Source organism: Sapajus apella, unplaced genomic scaffold, assembly GCF_009761245.1.
Source record: "Sapajus apella isolate SASKATOON/1434 unplaced genomic scaffold, GSC_monkey_1.0 scaffold36, whole genome shotgun sequence".
Lineage (NCBI taxonomy): Eukaryota > Metazoa > Chordata > Mammalia > Primates > Cebidae > Sapajus > Sapajus apella.
Window position 1 is genome coordinate 2,322,432 of NW_022436976.1, and position 22,425 is coordinate 2,344,856.

A 22,425-nucleotide genomic window follows, 5' to 3' on the forward strand; every position below is an offset into this window, starting at 1 on the left:
AGTAAATGGTTGCTCAGATACATCCTCAGATTCCTCTCCTGAAAATACTCTTTCATTCTCTAACACATGGCTAGGCAGCAAATTTTCCAAATTTTTACCCTCTGTTTCTCTTTTACTTACAAATTTCACTTTAAGGTCAATCTTTTGCTTCCATAACTGAGTGTAAGCTGTTAAAATGCCCCTGCCACTTCTTGAGTGCTTTACTGCTTAGAAATCCACCAATACCCTGGATCATCACTTCTAACTTTGGCTTTCCAGAATCCAGGGTCATGCCCTAGAACTTCCCTGCCTGCAGAAACATGAGCTAAACAAACCTCTTTTCTTTTCTTTTCTTTTTTTTTTTTTTTTTTTTTTTGAGATGGAGTTTCGCTCTTGTTACCCAGGCTGGAGTGCAATGGCGCGATCTCAGCTCACCGCAACCTCCGCCTCCTGGGTTCAGGCAATTCTCCTGCCTCAGCCTCCTGAGTAAATGGGATTACAGTCACGCGCCACCATGTCCAGCTGATTTTTTGTATTTTTAGTAGAGACAGGGTTTCACCATGTTGACCAGGATGGTATTGATCGCTTGACCTCGTGATCCACCAGCCTCGGCCTCCCAAAGTGCTGGGATTACAGGCGTGAGCCACCGCGCCTGGCCTCTTTTCTTTATAAATTATCCAGCCTCAAGTACTTTGTTACAGCAACACACACACAAAAACCAAGACAAATACCATTCATCTTGACTGAGAAGAAAGAAATAAAAGAGACAAAGTTTTTTTTGGTATTCACAAGCTACTATTAGCTCCATTGTAATCCTGATCCACATATAAGAATGAACCATTTTTTAACTTTAGCATTTTCTTTTTACAAAGAGTAGCATTGAGGTATTAGCCTGCATGTAACTCTATGTACAAGTTGGCACCATTCTTTTATTTTTCCTTGTTCATTGATCTCTTTTTTCCATAATATATACATAATTAGGCTGTATATATATGAGTTTGTGAGAAGGTAGGCTATGTAGTTATTTTGCTTTCTCTAGATTCTTCCTCCCTTTCCTCCTTATGGAGAAATAACATAGAATTTCATTTTAATCTCTTGAGCTGTATTTCCTTCAAGAGTTGTTTGCCAATGAATCACATTTTTTTCTGTAGTTCAGTCTCAGACTCTTAAAACTTCAGCTATATTCAGCTTTTCTTTCCCAGATGATCATCCAAGGACACCTTTCTCCTGGGATGGATGGATGGATTGATTTCTTTCTTTCTTTCTTTCTTTCTTTCTTTCTTTCTTTCTTCCTTTCTTTTTCTTTCTTTCTTTCTTCCTTTCTTTCTTTGAGACAGGGTCTCTGTTGCTCAGGCTGGAGTGTAGTGGTGTGGTCATCGCTCACTCTAGCCTTGCTCACCTCCCAGGGGTCAGGTGATCCTCCCCCCTCAGCCCCTGTAGTAGCTGGGACCAGAGGCACACACCACCATGCCTGGCTAATTTTTGTTTTGTTTGTTTGTTTTTTGTAAACATGGGCTTTGCCATGTTGCCCAGGCTGGTCTTGACCTCCTGGGCTCAAATGATCCATCTGCCTCAGCCTCCCAAAGTGTTGGGATTATAGGTATGAGCCACTGTGCCCATCCCCTTATTTTCATTTCACTAACAAACCCCTCCTTGTTTGTAAGATTTAGGTTCAGAGTGGACTAAATTGCAAGACTTAGGTTCCTCTAGTCATTTTATCTCTTTGGAAGATGACATTGTCAGTGAAGCCAAAAGTTAAACAAGAATTATACTAGCTGAATGAAATCCTTAGTAAATGTCTAAATACTTGAAGCCACATCATTGCTCTTCCTTATTCACTCCCACCAGGTTCTTCCTGTTGCTTCCTGTGAAAGCATATTCTTCATCCTATGCTATTTTACTTCTTTTATAACTCATGTTCTGTGTTAGTCTGTAAAAGTTTACTTCTTTAATAACTCATGTTCTGTATTAGTCTGTAAAACGTGACATTGTGAGACTGTGAGAATTGTTTATGACCTATGTCTTAATGATTATTTCAATTGAAATGATTATTGGAACTGCAATCACAGTATCATTCTTGTTTCTACATGACTTAGACAAGAATTGTTTCCTTGCAGAAAACAGGAACATTCTCAGACTAACTTAAGCTCAAAATTGGGGCATTTAATGCAAGACTATATGGGTATGTCATACACTATATAACCAAGGAGACTAGCTTAGCTCTGTAAGGAACTCAACTGACATCTGGATAGTTGGGAATTGATTTCATTCTGTCTGTTCTTCTGTGCTTCTTGCAGTATGTCTGCACCATTCTCCAGCTTCTGCAGCCCCACATTTTCTGCTTTGGTGTGCACATGGCAGAAAACAACAATCTTATGTCCAATATACATGACCTTCAGATCAAGTGTCCAAGCCCCAGAACTTAATCTTGGTACCTCTACTTTAAACTTTCTCCCATATCTGATTGCCTTGGCTTGGCCTATGACTTACTTTCTTTGGTGTCACAGCCGACTCTTAGTCCAGTGATTTGGAGCTAGAGAGAAAAGGGTCATTGGATACCAACAGACTGTGGAAAATAGTTTTTATAAGAAGAGTATGAGGGCAGAGTAGGAATGGTTTGGTATTTCCACATTAGAACTGCCATCCTCTACTGTTTATTTTTGTTTTTATTTTACTTTCCCCACAATCACATTAAGTAGTTTCCAGCCAAACACAATCTTATACATTTTTGTAAGATACTCTCTCATCTTAGACTTTTCATTACAATTTTTTGTGTGACTATAATCAAATTATTTATTTATTTGACACATAATTTTATATATTCATGGGGTACAATGCGATGTTTTGATACATGTATACATTGTGTAATAATCAAATCATTGTAATTAGCATATTCATTGCCTTAAACATTTCTTATTTCTTTATTGTGAGAGCATTCAAAGTCCTATCTTCTAGCTATTTGAAATATACAATGCATTTTTATTAGCTATAGTCATTCTACTCCACAAATAGAACACCAGAACTTACTCCTCCTAACTGTAACATTCTTCCCATTGACCAATCTCTTCCCATCTCCTCCATTCCCCACATTCTCCCCAGTCTCTGATAACCACTTTTCTCTCAATTTCTATGAGATCGAGTATTTTAGATTCCATGTATGGGTGAGATTGTGTGGTATGTGTCTTAATGTGCCTAGTTTATTTTACTTGGAAAACTGGACATCAGCATGCAAAAGAATGAAATTTGGCCCCTATTTCTTACCATATACAAAAATCAACTCAAAATAGATTAAAGATTTAAATGTAAGACCCAAAACTATGAAGCCACTAGAAGAAAATCCAGGAGAAACACTACATTACATCAGTCTAGGCAAGAATGTTTTTACACTAGACCTCAAAAGCATGAGCAACAAAAGCAAAGATAAACAAATAGGACTATATCAAACTGAAAAGCTTCTTCACAGCAAAGGAAACAATCAATAAAGTCAACAGACAGCCTGTAGAATAGGGGAAAATATTTGTGAATTATATACCTGACAAGGGGTTAATATCTAGAATTTGTAAGGAACTCAGCTCATTAGTAAAAAGCACAATCTGATTTAAAAATGGGCAAAAGACTTGAGTAGACATTTCTCCAAAGAAGGCATACAAAGGGCCAACAGGTACATGAAAAAATGCTCAACGTCATTGAATTAGTCTAATCTCGTGCAACTAGTAAAGACATACCAGAGACTGGGTAATTTATAAAGAAAAAGAGGTTTAATGGAATCACAGTTCCGTGTGGCTGGGGAGGTCTCAGAATTATGGCAAAAGACAAAGAAGAGCAAAGTGATGTTTCACATGGCAGCAGGCAAGACAGTGTATGCAGGGGAGCTCCCATTTATGAAACCATCAGATCTCTTGAGACGTATTCACTGTCATGAGAACAGCACAGGAAAGACCCACCCTCATGATTCTATTACCTCCCACTGGGCCCCTCCCACAACACATGGGAATTATGGGAGCTACAATTCAAGATTTGGGTGGGGACACAGCCAAACCATATCAGTCGCTAACCATCAGAAAAATGCAAATAAAAACCACGATGAGATATCATATTACCCCAGTTAGAATGGCTACTATCAAAAAGGCAAAAGATATTGCATGCTGGTGAGGATGTGGAGAAAGGGAAACCCTTATATGCTGTGGGTGGGAATGCAAATCAGTACAGCCATTATGGAAAACAGTATGGAAGTTCCTAAAAAAATTAAAAATAGATCTACCATATGATTCAGCAATCCCACTACTAGGTATATATCCAAAGAAAATGAAATTAGAATATCAAACAGACATCTGTACTCCCATGTTTATTACAGTACTATTCAAAAACAGCCAAGATATAGAAACAACCTAAATGCCCATCAATGAAGAATGGATAAAAAGAAATGTGGTATATATACACAGTGGAATACCATTTAGCTATAAAAAGGGATGAGATACTGTCATGTGCAACAACATGTATGAGCCTGGAGGACCTTGCATTAAGTGAAATAAGTCATTCCAATGTTGGGGAGGGGGGTTGTTTTTGTTTTTGTTTTGAGACAGGGTCTTGCTCTGTTGCCTAGGCTGGAGTCCAGTGATGTTACCATAGCTCACTGCAGCCTCAACCACCTGGGCTCAAGGGATCCTCCTACCTCAGCCTCCTGAGTAGCTAGGACTACAGGTGCTCATGACCATACCTGGTTAATTTCAGTTCAGTATCTAAAATCATGATGTAGAACTTAAATTTCATTTATTAATATCTCCCATATTTTCCTCTTTTTCCTTAAGTGAATCAATAAAATTGTCTCCTATTTTCTAAAATGTATTAGTTTTCCTTTAATGATATTATTCCCAAAGATACTTCCTCAGTCTCCCTGCAGGTATCAGCATGACTGGGTAGCAGTCCTGGGCATATGCCTGAGAAAGATAACACTATTAGCCCTCCTTGGTTTATTGTGGTTGCTTTAGGCTCTACAACAAGGAGTTACCATCACCAAGACATACCAACACCCCTCCCATGTTAAGTATTTGGTATTCTTGACCTACTAGGACTGTTCAATTCCTTTCCAGCATTTTTTTCTGCCTCAAGGAAGGAGCGGCCACTTTCCATTGCCCCTTCAGCAGAAATCACATCTGCAATGTGTGTCTCCAGTGGGCCAGCTTGTTCTTTTTCTTTGTTACCTTCCTACACTCTTAATTTTATGAATCGAATTTCGATTCTCCCCTCTTCAGATTGTTTTGTTGAGCTTAGGATGAAGCCACTTTTCTAGAGGGTCTGAATGTACCTTTTAGGAAGAAGCCTTCTACCTATTATGTATTTTTAGTCCAACAGAGTGTCTTCACTTTTGCTTTATTTTGCCTTTTCATTCATCTCTCTCTTTACCATTGGATCAAGTTTTGGCCCTCTACTTTTAAAGTCAGGATCTTGTACTTTACAATTTTTCTCTTATATTATTGGGATTACTTATACTTTTTTGGCCTCAGATGCTCTCTCAGAGGCCAGATAATTTTTTTTCAGGCCTCCTTATGTTTGCAGTCATGTTAGTTAGCTAGATTACATTCAACGTAGTTTATGCTTGCGTCTGACAGGAAAACCAAGTTAGCTTTTCCTCTGTTTGTCATTGAACTAGTGCCATGAATTTTGATTGGTATAGAGATAACAAGATAGATAGCCTCAGAGGTGAGATGGACCTCTATGATACTAGGCAAGTCACTAAAACTCTGTAGGCCTCAGTTTCCTTGTCAGTAAAATGGGGATAATAACAGTTCCTACTACATAGAATTGTTATGAAAATTAAATAAGAATGTAATTAATTCTGAATTAATATGGGTTGAATATTTATTACATAGTAAGTGTTCAGTAAGTGCTAGCTTTAATTACTGTGATTACTTTTTCTAGGTTGTAAGCTTCTTGAAATTGTGAACAATGCATATGTCAAATGTTATTAAGCAGCTAGTACTTAACACAAGTTTATTATTATCCATTTATGTGATAGTTACATTTAGTGATAAGGATGCCAGAAAAAGAAACACATTGAAATTAAGATTATTGCATTTGCCTGTGTGCAGTGGCTCATTCCTGTAATCCCAGCACTTTGGGAGGCCAACGTGGGAGGATTGCTTGAGCCCAGGAGTTCAAGACCAGCCTGGGCAACAAAGCAAGACCTCATCTCTATTATTAAAAAAATAAATAAATAAAAATAAAAAAGCCTATTGCATTTGATTCTGGTTTCACTATGTTACACTTCATTTTACTTCCTTCAAGTTGATGAGTTACACTTGTGCAGTTTTTTCTGTCCTAATGTGATTTTAACATTTTTCTTGAAAAATATTACTCATTTCTGAAAGTTCTTTTGTCTTTTTTTTTTTTTTTTTTTGCTGGAATTCAAACTCAAATTCCACCAGTATTTTTAAGTGTTGTCTATGTGTCTGGCTCTATGCTAGGTGCTTGATATACCTAGATGTTATCTCCTTTTCATAGATGAAACAAAAGCAAGGTTCAGAGAATCCAAGTGAATGGTTCAAGATCATACAATTAGTAAGTAGCAGCTGAAAGAATGACAAATAAGTCTTAACCATAAACCAGTGAGAGAGAACTTCAGGAGCAATATGGCCAAATAGTATGCAAGAATATGCAGAAAGAGCTGTTTGTTTTCCTTCAAAAAAAGGGTGGGGAAGAGATCAGGGAAGTCTTTGTGAAGGAGATGAAATTTAATCTACTAGGTGGACAGTCAATCAATAAATAATTGGAGTTGACTAATGTGGAAAAATATTGTTCCTTTTATTTCCTCTGTTCTTAGTTATGTATAGTGGTTTATGTTTATGGTATATAAATGCAAAGTAAATAAATTGCTATTAAATAAGAGATTAAATAGTAAACATGAGAGAAAAGTGTTCTATTTTGTGATATGCAGGTTATGAATATATAAACAGGCTTTCAAAATATAATGAAGGACTAATGGAAGAAGACCCATTGTCAAGGTTTTCTGTGACAGTGCATGCGTCCTTTCACCAAGTTTAGTCACAGCTTTCATAATATAATACTAATCCTTGAAATGCTTGGTAAATATGCCAATTCTGGGTGCAAATGAATCCTCCACTTCTGAAGGCTTGGTGTGGACTCCGATTTAGGTCTCCAATACATGTCCAGTGATTTTTGGTGCCCTTTTGGGAAATACACCACTTGGCATGATCCTGATAAGAACTGAAATAAGAGTGTCGTGATAACTTAATTGCTTTGATATTGTAGACATGGTAAGGAAAGGAGCAGTTTGAAGGAAGCTCTTGTCTTTTTCGCTGCCAGGTTTCTGTTAACAAGTGTGTCTTCAGCTGTTGAGCCATCCAGGCTGCAAAGATGTCTAGGGTTTAGGAGAAGAAAGATAGTGAGGTTGGTATTTACACTTAGATTAGTCCCTGAAAATATATTCTGGAATGGAAATCATCATTCACCCGTGATATGTGTATGTCACAAGCACAACAATAACAACATAATTGAGATAGTGGTTGAGAAAACATTTTGTAAATGCTGAAGTGATGTGCAAATGAAAGTTATAATCATCATTACTATGATAATGCTGGTGTTTGCAAACATCTTCTGTTCTATAAAACAAATTAAGCAATATAGGTCTTTGTCCTGGAAAGACCTTTGGAAAAAATTAGGCTAGAGAAGGAATCAGGGCCAGTTTCTAGGGATCTTTGTAAATCATGCCAAAATGTTTGGATTTTCCTGAAATCAATGGAGAGTTTTTAAAGAAACGTTAGTAAAGAATTAATAGAAACTGGCTTATGATCATAAGTATCAGTTGAGAGGCAATGGGCAGGATGAATTGGGAAGGATGGGTTAGAAACAAGAAAGGAAAAACATAAGGTTGTCACAATAACTGTGTCAATAAACACAGGTGTGACCCATGGCAGTGGCGGAGAGTTTGGAGAAGATACAATAAATGTGAGAGTTATTAAGGATCTGGAACTGACTGAATTTGATGGTTTGGTAGAGGAGTGAGAAAAAGAAGAGATGGAGAATGACTGTGTAGAAAAAGAAGAGATGGAGAGTGACTATGTATACTAAAAGAAGAGATGGTTGACTATGTAGAATACAAGAAAAAGTAGGTTTGTGGGGGATGATGATGAGGTGAGTTTGGCATGTTGAACTTTGTGTGGCTGTACCACCTTCAAGTAGAAGTGTCTCACTTGCTGTTAAATAACTCAGTCAGTATAGAGGTCTGGGGTAGAGATCTAGACTTAAGAATCATTGGAGGGCTTGCTGGAATTGCCCAGCATGGGTATGTAGAATGAGATAAGGAAAGATGGGGGCCACATGGCAACTCAGTCACCTAAAGAGTAGTCACAGGAAGACCTGGCAGAAGAAACTTAGAAGTGGGAGGAAGACTGGGGGTTGTGTATTCCCTAAAACCAGTGAAGGTGAGAGTTTCAAAAAGGAAAGAATTTCAACAGTGCCACATTCTGCAAAGAGTATCTCTGTCCTTTCAAGTTTGAGATCTCTAGTGCCTAACACAGGGCTTGGCTAATAGTAGGCATTCAGTAAATTTTATTCAATATATGAAGGAAGGAAGCAAATAAGCAAGGAAAACAGTGAGGTCATCTAAGACAGCCATTGGTGCTTGGGGAGAGATTCCAGTGTCTATGGACAGAAGTAAGACTGCAGTGAAGGAACACTGAGCAAGTGAAGGCCCTGATGAGTTTTTAAAAAAATAAATCTGAAAGAGAAGGAAAAATAGAGCTAGAGATGCTTTAGAGTTGAGGGAGGGTTTTTAGGCATGTTTGTATATTATGAGGAAGGAGCCTGGTAGTGGGAAAGCTAAAATGGAACAGGGAGAACAGATCTGGTATGCTGAGGCTGGGATAGGTTTCAGAGCACAGGGGGTGCATCGCTTCTTTGGGGATGGGGGAAAACCCTGCAAAAAGGAAGGAGAACAGATAAGACTGTTGGAGAGATGGGGTTGCCACATTGAAGTGGTTTCTCCCTACATGATTTTTGTTCTATTTCTGAAGGAGAAAAGGAAGCTATAAGTGAGGGGGCAGAGTAGTGTAAAGGGCTTGAGAGTAAGGAAGGCTTAAAATAACTGCTCAGAGAATGGAAGAAATGGAGATAGCTATGGCCTCATGCCAAGCAGAGGCTGGAGACTGTGAGTTTTCACTGGCCCTTGGTTGGATGGTTGTGAGACGCTTTTGTGGTTGGCTCAGTAACCTGGCTATTCAAGTATAACAGGCTAATGTTGAAACTCATCCTTGACTTTCCTTTTTCCTTTCCTCTTTGCTTCCTTTTTTCATCTCTCTTTCCTTGAATACTCAGAATATTTCTCTAAGCTATCCCTAATGAGTTCAACAGCAGAGTTATATAGCCTGTTGTTTGATGATGGTCTTTCATACCGTCAAGAAAAGAATCAGACTTTGCAAAATGGAGGAATTTTTGTCCCTGGGCTGACTGAAGTGTGGTGAGGAGCCTGCTGGGACTCTCTGATGAGCTTGCCCTGGTACACAGCTGGGGCATGTGAATGAGCTCCTGGTGAAAGGTGGCCGGAATGAAACAGCTATAGACATTTGGGTTGCAGACCAAGAGCTGAGAATCTGAATCAAGAAACAATAAAAAAAAAAGTTGAAAATTAAGACACAAATGGAAATGCCTGCTGATATTATAGATCCTGTTGTGGATTAAAAAACAAAACAACACAAAAACAAAGGCATTTCTTTCTTCAAACCAATAGCCTTCAAATAACTTTTGGTTAAAATAACTGACACCTGTTAAGCACTTCCTAGTTTCCAGACATGGTTCTACAAGTTTTACATGGATTTACTCATTTAATCCTCACAGCAACCATATTATCAAGTAAATTCTGTTGTTATCATTATCTTTACTTTGTAGATGAACTAACTGAAAATTTACGTCATATACCCAAAATTATAAAGTTTGTAATTGATAAAATTGATATTCAAACCCAGGTAATCTAGCCTTGTAGACCATATATTTTTTCTTCTAAATGTACATATACAAATAGAAAAGTTGAGAACTCCGTGTAGCAATGCAACAGCTTCAAGAATAACCAGCTCCTCAGTGTGTATGCCTGATCTCTGTGATATTCAGCTCTCTAATCATTACATGATTTCAATTAGTGAGACTAGAGCTTGACTTGGGTGAGGAGCTCAGTAATCCTTGCTGTAAGATGGAACTTGATAAAAAACATTTTCTAAACCTCCTGTATCTATAGGCAAGTTGCTTATCACTACTATTTAGCTACTAACCTGTTCCTACTTCTTCTTTCCCACCACAGTTTGCCAAATCTAAGTATTTTTGGCTGAGCTTGAAATCTTAAAGGAAGATTATCTGGCTCTGAAGTGTCATGTTGGTAGCCTACAAGGAACACGTGGCCTGGAAAACTTTTAAAAAAGTAAGATTGAGCTCATATTTAGAAATCAGTTTTCTTCTCTCTCTCTCTTTCTCACACACACCCTAGGTTTCTGGTACTTCATGAGAAATATGGAGATCCATAATCACTGGACTTGTATTCCTGTAGAGCCACAGCATGATGGAGCTGAGGCTTTGAGGGAAGCTAGGCGAGAATCAACACCATAGTTTGTCACTGTCCCCACTTCTCACATAACATCTGTCTGTTTCACTCATATATGTCATCTACCAGCCACCTGGATACATTTGAAACTACTGCCCTCATCAAGTTCAACAACTGCAGTGGTAGAGTAAGAGCCAGAGCCCAGTAAGTGAGCCTGCCCAAGACCTCACCATGGCAAAGCCAGCATTAGAATCTAGGTATCAGAGTATGAACAGATTAACAAATGAGGTGACACATTTATGAACATTATTTCCAAATGCTTTCTCCAACATTGTTATCTCTTTTTTTTCTCACATACTGTAGTTTTACCTATTGCCTTATACTGGTTGTACTTGAAAGTTATGCAGATGCCACTTTGTCCATTTCGTCTCCCTGTGGGTGGATAATCATAGCCTTCTTCCGGAATTGGAGGAAACTGAGGAATAGAATGAATCAGCCAGAACCCTTGGACTCTGTTCCACAGCAGTAAACCTACCAAAGATACATTTAACAAAGATAAATCAGAAAAACAAAGTTTCTTTTAAAATAGCGTTCAAAGTGGCAACATTTAAGCCCATTTATGCTTCAGGCTGGTGTTTTATTAAGTTAATAATCACAAGGATCATGCTTATTTTTCAAAGATTTCAACTACAATTCTGGCACATATCACATTGCCTGATTACTGATAAAAAGCCGTCACAAAAAGGGAACCAAGGTAGCCATCCTACGAAAAGTTAAGAGGAAATTCATGTCGAAATCACAAGGAAAATTTGTTTTGGCAGAATACAAATTTGCTCAACTGGAATTTGACCTTGTTAAACTATACAGTCACCTGGCAAGATTTAGATAGTGTCTTCACTGCTAAGCAGCTAGGCTGTTTTCAAAAGCCAACTAAAAAACAGAGTTGAAAGAGAAAATATCAAATGAAGAAATGTACTTGCAATAATTTGTTAGAAGAAACTACTGCCCATTTATTGGCAGAAGAAGTCACCATTTCTACAAGCCCAGTAAAAGAAGCAAAGAGAGAGAGAAAAAAAGGAAGCTATGCTAAAGCATCCAAGTTAATAACATTTGTAAAACTCCCTAGAGCAAAATAAATAACATGAAAGCCAATAAGGAAGAAAATAGAAAGATTTTTATAATTTTGTGACATGGCAGAAAGAACTCTGTAAAACAGATGTCTATGACTATTTCTGTGTTTATAAATTTATCAGGATAGGTTTGGTATGATAGCTAGACTTTCCAGTTTGCATATGACTATGCAAACATAAGATTCACTCATGTTTGCCTAATTGTTAGAGTAAAAACTAAATTCCTTCTAGTTGTTTTTTTTTCAAAGAGCATATTTTAAGAAAGCATACTGTTGTTCTTCAGGTGGAAATAGAATCAATACCTGTGTCAAGGTGGAAAACATTGAAAGTTCTGTTACGTAACAGAACTGGATGACCTTCAAGAGTTCTCCTCTGCGCAGAAAAGTGTGCCAATTTGCTGGAATCCTATCCTCCTGGTACGAATGCCATAGGATATTAGGGCATCTGTTGGCCAAGAGAACCTTTCCACTTGATCTTGCGCCCTCCTCCCTTTACATCGATTTCCCCAAACTCTTGTGGCAGCTAGCAGGGTAGAGTAGAAATAGTGTGGGAGATTGTTGGAGGAGAAGTTGAAGAATGTAGGATGTTATGAAAATTGTTGGGTTCCCTGTAAATATGGCATTCAGGAGAGCAACTTTGCTAAATAAAAAGTTTTCAATGTTCCTGACCTTTGTCAGCCATTACAAACCATATTCTAAATCAGAGGCTGCAAACTGGCTTCCCCTGAGCCAAATCCAGCCTATGAATACATTTTATTAGGCTCGCAGAATGTTTTTTAAACTTTGAATTTAGTACCAACATTTAAAAACTGGGGAGGTTTTCCACAAATATTAATTTACAACATCTCCGGGAAAATTGTGTCCCTATCAGGCAAGTTGAGTAGTAAGTGCCTCCTTTCACTTGCTGACATCATCTGCCTGCTCCCTGAAGGCATTTGAATTTGGAACCTTCTGAATACTTGTTGCCATGGAAAGTTATTTATGACATATTAAATTGGAAAAAGGTTGAAAAATAGTCATTACAGTAGTTTTGTAAAAATGTTTTAAAATACATATTTTAGAAAAAGTGGAAAGGATTAAATATGGTTTATCTAATTGGTATTAGGATTATATATTTTTTGTTTACCTGTATTTTGAATTTTCCTATAGTGTACAAACACATATGCAAAGTTTATAAGTAGAAAAATTGTAAAAGTATAATCAAAATTACTATATTTGGTAATATAAATAACATGATAAAAATTAATATATAACTATTTAAAACAGTTTTTCAAAAATGTTTATTTCCAAGGGAACTATATATTAAGAAGGGTTCATTTTACTCTATATAAATTATACCTCAATAACTCTGACTAAAATGTTTTAATGCATATATGCTATATGCACATATACATATATACATATGTATGTGCATATATATATACAAAATTGCTGGTGTTTGTGTGTCCTCAGTATCAGTACCTGGATTCCTGCTGCAAACCATATATTTTAAAATATGTTAAGAAATAAAATGGGATTCCTAAAAATGGGGTTGCCAAGTCAAATTATACAATTATATTATAACCTGTGATACAGAAATTATACATTTCAATGACTCAAATAAACTATTAAGAAGAAAAGCTATCTGTTTAGTATGGAATATAAGAATATTCAAGATGAAATGTTTTTAAAAAATGTTAATTTCCAATAGAAAAGAGAAACCAAGAATCGTTGTCATACCTTTGGTGTGTCCATACTTCCTGCTGTAATTCACAGATTTAGGGACTCCATCATTGTATATTAGATAGGCTGTGTTGTTACTCTGCAGGAATATATTAGTTATAATGGCATAAATCTTCCATTTACAAACTCTCACAACGTTTCTACCAGCTACCCAGCCTGCAATACATCGCTTTCATTAATACACTGAGAAGTCATCTATTCCCCTAATAGGCAGCTTCCCCATCAATATGAAGCCTGTGACATGTAAAACAGGGGAAAGGAAGTTCATTTTTAACTATGCATGATTTTTACTCATGTGACAGGAGCCCTATGCATTGTGATCTGGGTGTGAGGGCAATGTTCCTATTTCTCTTGGTTGTTTTGGAGCCAAGTTTCTGATTAAGCAACCAGTGTATAATAAAGGAGTACTGAATTATTTGTTCAGGAAATGAAGTAGGAACAACCAACCAAGGATTGCATCTGAGGTTTTTTCCGTTGGTATCATAGGCACAGTGCAGAACCGGCTGTCAGGATCTGATTTCCTCTGCCCACTTTGTGCTTCACTTCACTGCTGGGTAGTAGCTTTGTGTTTAATCAGGATTCCTCATTATCTGCTCTCCCTTCCTCTCGTTATGGGAGGATTTTTCTGCAATCCATTTTTCAGTGTCACTTCACCTTTCCAACTTGATATTTCCCTGCTTTAAAAAGTGGTGAAATTTACTGTGTGATATTGGATTTCCTCTGTTGAGGCAAAATATGAGTCAATTTTCAAACAGCCAAATCTTAGAGCCAAAATAAAGCTATTATTTCAATAGTCTCTATTTGTCATGTTTTAGAAGCTTGCTAATATTTGTTCTGGATGGTTCCATTTAATTTGTGTGATGATACAGTGGCTTTTATTGAAGCCAATAATGTTGATATTAAAAAAATCTCAGTGACATAATTAAAAGCAGGAAAGGATAACGCATCTCCTTTAAAAAGGCCCTTGCTTTTTTCTTTGAAAACAAAGTCAATAAAGAAGTCTCTCACAGTTGCTTAATTATTTGATGCAATACAAAAATAATGTTAAATGCACAACATAGGCTGTTGTAGCATTCTTGTCTACTGTGTTTAGGAATACCCTGAAAAGTAAGCTGTTTTCTTACCTTCATTTATCATAATTGATCATAGCTACTGAATGGCATTCATATCATCCTCTGGATAACCCTGAAGCGTTAGTTACTCTATGAACCTGCATTGAATGTGGTAATGAGGACATTTGTGTGCCTTTGGGGTACAGCATGGAGGGATTCTGGGATGATCCAGTGAGGAATTTATTCTTTATGATAAATGAAGTTTATTATTCTAACTGCGTGTAGCAGCCAGTTGAGGTTAAGTGGGTTGTAGCCTTAGTGAGAAGAGAGGCTATTGATAAAGGGAAAAGACTATGGACTTAAGAATAGGTAGATGTAGGCATGAGCCTTTGAATAGCTTTATTCCTTTAACCCATTTGGCATTGTTTTGACTATTGAGTATAGAATAAGAGTGGTACAGTCTCTGCCCTCTGTCTAGCAGAAAATATAGAGAGACAAGTATAGGTAATATAGTTTGATAAATGTTTATGAAGGTGCATGGAAGATTCTTATTTGTAAAGGCAAGAGAAGGGAAACAATTCTAAATGTAACCCAACTATTGGACTTGGTCACCTTAACATTTGAAATTTAAAACCACTTCGTCTAATCTTGCATTTCACTCTCTGTGAGAAGTTCAATTCCAGTCAGGGGGTGGAGGAGTAATATTCTCACAGTCAGTTGTGGCACATAATTCTAGCTTCTAAAGGATACTGAGTCTCACTTGGATATCACCCACTGCTGTTGCTCTCTTCTTTTGGCTCGATGCCAATCAGGCATGGAAATCACTCCCTTTACTGTCATTTCCCCCCCAGAACCAATCACTCAAGACATTGCATGTGAGCCAGTTTTACTAAAGATAAGAAATATTGAATGGTTTTACATCACCATGAGGCCTTACCCCAGTCTCTTCCCATGTTTATTGTGCTTTTTAATTCACGGTTTCTTTCCATCTCTTTTTCGTTTAGCAGAGAAGTTTAACTGTATCTCCCTGCTAGGGTGTGGGGCTACCTTTGCACCTCCAAAGATCATTATTGTATTCAACCAAGCAAAGAGCTATCTACTCCAACTAAGGTAATGACAGAGGCTTTACAATGTCACTCTTTCCTTCTTCCTCCCCTAGCAGTCTCAGCATTTTTAGAGAAATTAAAAAGCAAATAGAGAAAAGTCATTATGTATTTTCATATGAAATTTACACTGAGTGTGTCTGCCTTTCTTGCTTCCCCTTCTATTTTCCTCACCTCTTCCGTCTCTGCCCCCCGAGACAGCAAGACCAGCTCCTCCCCTTCTTCCTTCTCCTCAGCCAACTTAACAGGAAGATGACAAGGATGAAGATGTTTATGATGATCCATTTCCCTTAGTGAAGAGTAAATATATTCTCTCTTCCTTAATAATTTTCTTTATAACATTTTCCTTTCTCTAGCTTACTTCATTGTAAGAATACAGTATATAAGATATATAACACACAAAATATATGTTAATCAACTATTGATGTTATCAGTAAGGCATCCAGACAAACAGTAGGCTATTAGTAGATAAATTTTCAGGAAGTCAAAACTTACACATAAATTTTTGACTGCATGAGGGCTGGTCCCCCAACCCCAGCATGGTTCAAGGGTTACCTGTCATTTGTTTATTCAAAGCAGGATTGTTGAGACAATTTTAAAAAGCATCTGGAAAAGTGCTTGGCATATCACATGTTCTCAAACAGCCTACAGATAAGTTTTAACTTTGTAACTTGGCTCTGAAGTCTGGTCTTAATGGCAGGTAAATAACATGAATATTACCACACACAATGACAGTTCCCTGTACATTTTGAGTAAATAATCAGATACACATGTGTAGTAATGCTAGAGGCTAAAACAGTGTTGTTGTGGGCATTAAATTACTTGACATATGTAAAGGCTCAGCGTACAGTCCAGCATATTATAGGAACAGAGTCATGTTATATATTCAGTTCTCTATAAGTTATTGTTAGGAAATGCTTACATGAGTATAACTGGATATTAATCATGCCTTGATTTTACTTGTCACCCCTGGTTGGAAAGCAGCATCTTGAAACTAAGCAACAGACGGTGCCTGGAATATTGGGAGCATGCCCACATTAAGCCAGCAGGCCTACTTACCTGTGTCTCTTTGACTGGCTAGCTCATTGCCTGATAAAGTCCAGATACAGCAGGGATAATCCAGGCAAGTTAGTTCTAGAGCCTTGAACTAGAGTCCTAGTTTTCAATATATCGTTTTGAAAACAATGACTTAAAAGGTGTATCAAGTAGAACCCTTTACTGAGCTCACCACCACTGATCAGCACCATAACATAAACAACCCATAACTCATGGCATGTTAATCACAGATCGGTATTGCTCTGTAGCAGCAGAGGCTCCTCTCCCTATCTCTATTAGATGAATAAGCAAACTGACAGACATTGTGGCAGCCAGAAGACTTCAATATACAATTAGTTCATACCTTGCCCAGCGATACCACTGGACATGGTGCCAAGTGAATTTGGCATTGCTGTAGACTACAATGACATGTTTCTTAAGGTCTTAGATTGACTCAGATAATTGTCTTGAGCTGGTTCTGAGCTAGCTTACTTCAAGGTGCTAGGAGTGGGAGTTGGATGGGTGAACAGAAAAACTCTGTTGAAGGCTTTGGATTCAGCTCTATGCATTTTATATTATTCAAGTGAACAACTGAATAATAACATACCTTGGCGGCATATGCTTCATATAGCTGTTGTAATGTCCTTCCCAAAACACTCTTGGTGGTATTCATTAGTTGCTCACTCTTCCTCCAGCTTCTAGTTGTAGAGTCTAAGTACAGGTATTCTAACCCAGTCTCTTCACTTTCCTTGTTTTGTCTTTTAGGTAACTTATAAAAGATAAACCTAACAGACAAAATAATTATGAATTACTAACATTTATTGACTGCTTTCCTGTGGCAGTAGCTGTGTTACACACTTTAATATATCTCTCACATTTCATGGAAGGCCTCTAAGGAAAGGGATTTGCTCAAGTTCTCTGCCCCTTTCTTCACCCTTATCTTTGCTCCTCTCCAAAGAAGAAAATAAAAACCTGATTAGCTATATTCTAAGACCTTGGTTATCCTGGTGGGTGGAGTCCCTGAACTGGAAGTTCACATACATTGAGAGTTGCTTTCTCTGTTGCTTCCATGGTCCATATGGCTACAGTGGGGAGTAGGCCAAGACTCAGACCATGCAGTTGGCTGACTGGGTATGAGATTTGGGTTTGGGCTTCAGAAGAGGTAGAAGGTACTTTGAGCCTCTGTTCTAAGCTGCATTCTTCAGCTCAGTTTATCAGAAAACTCTTTCTTGGTGATTCAGGGCCAAAACCAAGTAATTAAGTAGGCACTTTCCTTCCTTTACTATTTGTTTATCTCCCTTGGCTATCTCACAGGGAGGAGAGGTAGCTCCGCCAAGGTAGTATTAAGGCGTTATTGGATTACCTAGCTCAGGGTTTCTCAATGTGCTCTATTCACATTTTCAGCTAGATCATTCTTTGTTGTGGGAGCTCTCCTGTGCATTGTAGGATCCCTGCCCTCTACCTGTTAGATGCCAGATGCACTGCCAAGTTGTGACAATCAAAGTTATCTCCAGACATTATCAAAAGTCCTCTGAGGGCAAAATTACCCTTGGTTGAGAACCACCTATGTAGCCAAATGCTTTCTAATAGCATGAACCCCACCATTAACTCCTAAACACTCACAGTGCACCAACCATTATAATACACACACTATTACCATACCACAGTGTCACAAGCCCGTAAAAGCTGCACACTTCACTTGGTCCCCTTTGGTCTTATACTTTATTTAAGTGAACTCTTTCCTGCCCTGCTATGCTTTCTTACTCACAGGGTCAGGTCCTCACATGTGGCAAGAAACATGAAACTATTCTTTGGTGCTGACTTGATGGTCTCTTTCCTTGCCTTTCTCAGTAGATTTTAGCAGCTTGGCAACAAGTGCCTATATTCTCTTTAACAGACATTGCTAAGCAATATGTCCATTCACTTGTGGCAAAAATGATTTACCATATCAATCACAATTTGGTGACACACCAGTGAAGGGTTTGTGAACTATCAGTGTGCCATGGCACACCAGTTGAGAGCTAGTACTTTTAAACATTTTTCCAGGGTGACCACCTCTAATTATGTACTCAAGAGTCATGAATCTGTTTCTAGCACAGACCTCTCTGCTGAGGTCCAGAGAAACCGAAACGCAAAGATGTCCCAGAAACCTCCAACTCTATATTTTTGAAACCAAGTTTATAATATTTTGCTCCAAATCTGCTCATCCCACACTATTAGGGAACATATTGATGCAGTCCAAGAAGCAGAAACCTAAAATTATTTCTTAACATCTCCCCTTCTCCTACCTGCCGCAGCCCGTCTACCACCAAGTCTTCTCAGCATGTCTTTCTTTCTATTCCCACAACCACTTCTTTAACTGAGGTGCACACCTCTTCTCACCTATAATTCTGTGAAAATGCTCCTGGGCTCTGCGAATCTAGGCTGCTCCCCATCTAGCCAAGCCTCACAATACTGCCAGTGGGCTTCCTAAAATGCAAATCTGACCATTCACACCCCTGCTTGAAGTCTTACAGTAGCTCCCTTTCAATGTCAAGTTCAAACCTTGTAGCTCAGCACACAGACCCCCTTGCCCTCCCCACCTCTCTAACCCCAACTCTGGTCATCTTCCTGTATTCTCCTGAAGTTCCAGACATCCCAAACTAGTAGCAACTCCCAACTTTCCATGTTGCTTCTTGCCTCTTTACCTTCTCATTCATTGGCCTGAGATACCCTTGCATATCCATTCTTTTTCTAGCTACTTCATAATTGTTCTTAAAACTTAGCTCAAAAACTATGTCCTCAGAGAAGCTTTCTAGGCTCTCTGCTCCCCAGTGTTCCACTTATGCCCTTACCACATAACTGTGAGGTCATCAAGAGTAGGAACCATATTTTGTCCATATTTTTATTTTCGAAACTTCACACAGAGCTCGGTTACTGCTGGAAGACGGACTACTTGCCTTGAGTATATCAGTGTTCTCTAGCCTGAAGTTTACACAAAAAGCTTGACACCAACCGTGATGGCAAACTTAAATATCCCAATTAAAGAGTGAAAAAGTGATTAAAGCTTTAGGAATACCCATGACTATAATGCAACACAGTATTTAATGTCTTTGACACTGTTCAACAGGCCAGTGACCTACGTCCCACTCACGGCAACAGCTGACTGTGCTGCCAAACATATCGAGGTTAGGCAAACAGTGCTGCGTGTGACCAGGTGCCCTTCTCCTTCTCAAAAGGAGAAGTGCATGCTCCATTTTCAAAAAAAGTAATCTGCCTTCTCTACTCTGTCAGTCTTTAAAAGGATGTTGGATGTGTTCTGTTAGGAAAAGCCATGATGTAATTAAAAGAAATTGCCAGCTGACAGAAGCTGTCAGCTCAATCCCATTTCTGTGGCTACCACCCTTGCCTGGCTGAGAAGAGTGAATCAGGCCCAAGAGGGGCTGCTCAGCTCTTTCTCAGGGGAAACTCCCACACTCAGAAGCCTACCCCTGCCTGGGAGTTTGGCCCATTTGCACACTTTAACTTCCTTTATTTGTAAAGGGAGGAAAGAGAATGGACATTCCCCTTAGGAACTTCTCAGTGAGCCAGGCTGACTCCTATACTGAGGCTGTTTGCATGCAGCAATCCTTTCATTTAATTTACCTACCAGTCCACAGCTTTCCCTTCTTCATTTCTGCATGAAATTGTTGCTGTCCCCAGCACCCCAAAGAGGCCAAGGAAGAGCAAAGCAAAAGATGTTCTTAGAAGTCTTGCCATCATTTTCTGTTTCATTTATTTCATGCCACAGCAGAACACTTTCTCCATAGATTGTGGAATCTGAGTTTCAAGGTGCTCTCAGGCTATGCTGGTTCTGACGTTTGATTCCATTTACCTGTTCTGTTCGCTGTTCGGGGCATTTTCAGAATGGGATGGATCCCATGTAATTGTGCGATTCTGTCACAACATGCCAGCGTGACTCCAATGCCTTTGTGCTGAATTGTTAACTGCTTTGCAAAGTCATCAGAAAGTTCTGCAGAAAAAAAGGGAAATATAGTTAACTCTTTGGAGTGAACATTGTGTTGTATAAAATTCAGTGGGCAGGGGAACTTCATTTTAATAAATAGATGTTAAATTAAACATATTTCATGTCTTCCCCTCCTGATTGACTCAATGAATGAGAGCAAATGCATGTGGTTCATACGTTAAACAGAAATGATAAAACCTTATGTCTTAGTAATAATTAGGATCTGACACTTATAATAAATTTCTTTCTTAAGGAACCAGTTGCTAAGCAGTACTTTAGAGGGTTTCTACAAAGTAACTGTAAATTTAACTATTTTACCAAAGATGTTTACATATTCTCTCTACCTCCCTGGTTTTAGCCACTCAGTGTGCTTTACTTTAAGAGGCTTTGGTGTCCATTTAGCTGCTATGCAATAGGTAAACATATTGATCACCCACTCTTCAGGTTAATAAAAAGTGTTACAAACATCTGTTTGCCCAAACTATGCTTTCTCATTCTTGAAGCTGAACCTGAAGTGGAAAACCAAGAGAAAATGGCCCACTACCATAACAACTATAAAAAGGTCAGACCAATTTCTTTGTAAAGTAGGGAAGGAGTATATAGACATATGAAAATAATTTATTTAATGCCTACTTTTGAATCAATTATTAAAATTGCTATTATAATCAATAGCAGTTTACCTCATGCCTAGAAATAATGCTGCCCCTAATCTGTCTCTCTGATAATCACAATGATAACTATAATAGCTCCAGATCAGAGGATCCAGACCAGACTGAACCCTTATAAATCAGATTACCTGTATGGTTGTACTAGAACTGTTCACAATTCTCAGGATTCATAGAAAAGGGGAGGTTTTATGTCTCTCTATTTCTCCTAAGACAGAGTTTTGGGAGGAGGGCTCTGGACCACTTGCCCAATTACCTGTGGTGCCTGCAACAAAGGCAGAATTCTAGGCCTTATTGCAAACCTGCTACATCAGATTCTTCCAATTGGACTCAGGAATCTATATTTTTGATAAGCTTATGGGTGTTGCTGGTGTACCCTACATTTTGAAACTCACTGCCACGAGGCCAAGACTTGCTATATTTGGCAGGTTCACACTTTTCTGCAGGGAGCAGACTAAATTGGTTAAATGAAGAAATATTTTCCTTACCCATTCTTCGATGGATATTATTATTATTATTGAGACAAAGTTTCACTCTTATTACCCAGGCTGGAGTATACTCATCTTGGCCTTGGAATCCGTCCACCTTGGCCTCCCAAAGTGCTGGGATTACAGACATGAGTGACTGCACCTGGCCTCATTTTGTTTTATATATGTTCTTCTTGTGTTCAGAAAAAAAGGATTTCAACAACCCCAACAGTTTTGTCAATTTTTAAAAAATTACTAGCTGGGTGTAGTGGCTTATGCCTGCAATCCCAACACTTTGGCATGCCAAGGCAGGAGGATTGCTTGAGCCCAGGAGTTCATGACCAGCCTGGGCAACATAGCAGGACCTTATCTCTCTACATACAATTAAAAAGAAATTAGCTGGGCATAGTGGCGCACACTTGTAGTCCCAGCTACTCAGGAGGCTGAGGTGGGAGGATTGCTTGAGCCCAGGAAGTTGAGCTGCAGTGGGCCATGATGCTGCCACTGCACTTCAGCCTGGGTGACAGAGCAAGAATGTCTCAAAAAATGTGTGTGTGTGTGTGTGTGTGTGTGTGTGTGTGTGTGTGTGTGTGTACAGAGAGAGAGAGAGAGAGAGAGAGACATTTACTCTTCTCTGTGAAAGTAAAAATAGGAGATGGAGTCTCACTCTGTCACCTAGGCTGGAATGCAGTGGCGTGATCTCAGCTCATTGCAACCTCTGCCTCCCACGTTCAAGCAATTC

At 38.6% G+C, this 22,425-nt stretch overlaps 2 protein-coding genes across 7 annotated transcripts in view; one reads left to right on the forward strand and one right to left on the reverse strand.

Annotated features, from left to right (window-relative positions):
- The window catches only part of LOC116563762 (uricase), a 106,947-nt gene that overhangs the window by 52,179 nt on the left and 32,343 nt on the right, over window positions 1–22,425 (forward strand). Inside the window, exon 1 of one of the 3 annotated variants that reach the window (XM_032296433.1) lies at window positions 21,007–21,113. The exons of the other annotated variants lie outside the window; for them this stretch is intronic. Within the exon in view, the coding sequence (XP_032152324.1) occupies window positions 21,084–21,113 (30 nt within the window). The 5' untranslated portion in view covers window positions 21,007–21,083. Of the gene's footprint in view, window positions 1–21,006; window positions 21,114–22,425 lie in introns of those variants that run through there. 3 annotated transcript variants of the gene reach the window in all.
- DNASE2B (deoxyribonuclease 2 beta) lies at window positions 5,957–21,467 on the reverse strand. 4 transcript variants are annotated; one of them, XM_032296428.1, is made up of 7 exons: window positions 21,348–21,467; window positions 20,195–20,557; window positions 17,174–17,351; window positions 16,027–16,086; window positions 13,374–13,455; window positions 10,895–11,056; window positions 5,957–7,357 (listed from the first exon to the last, which is right to left on the reverse strand). In XM_032296428.1, the coding sequence occupies exons 2-7, from the start codon at window positions 20,317–20,319 to the stop codon at window positions 7,017–7,019; spliced, it is 948 nt and encodes a 315-aa protein (XP_032152319.1). In that variant the 5' UTR covers window positions 20,320–20,557; window positions 21,348–21,467; the 3' UTR covers window positions 5,957–7,016. The 4 variants fall into 4 exon arrangements, with proteins under 4 accessions (XP_032152319.1, XP_032152317.1, XP_032152321.1 ...); XM_032296426.1 differs by lacking the exon at window positions 21,348–21,467 and adding an exon at window positions 9,390–9,587; XM_032296430.1 differs by lacking the exon at window positions 21,348–21,467 and adding an exon at window positions 9,390–9,587 and having other exon boundaries at window positions 20,420–20,549.

Coding starts and splice junctions, on each gene's coding strand:
- DNASE2B (XM_032296426.1), bottom strand. CDS start 20,319: ATGAAACAGAAAATGATGGCAAGACTTCTAAGAACATCTTTTGCTTTG. Junction 17,352..20,194: donor GAAGGGAAAGCTGTGGACTG/GTAGGTAAATTA, acceptor TTTGTCTGTTAG/GTTTATCTTTTATAAGTTAC. Junction 9,588..10,894: donor CAACCAGTATAAGGCAATAG/GTAAAACTACAG, acceptor TTCTTGATTCAG/ATTCTCAGCTCTTGGTCTGC.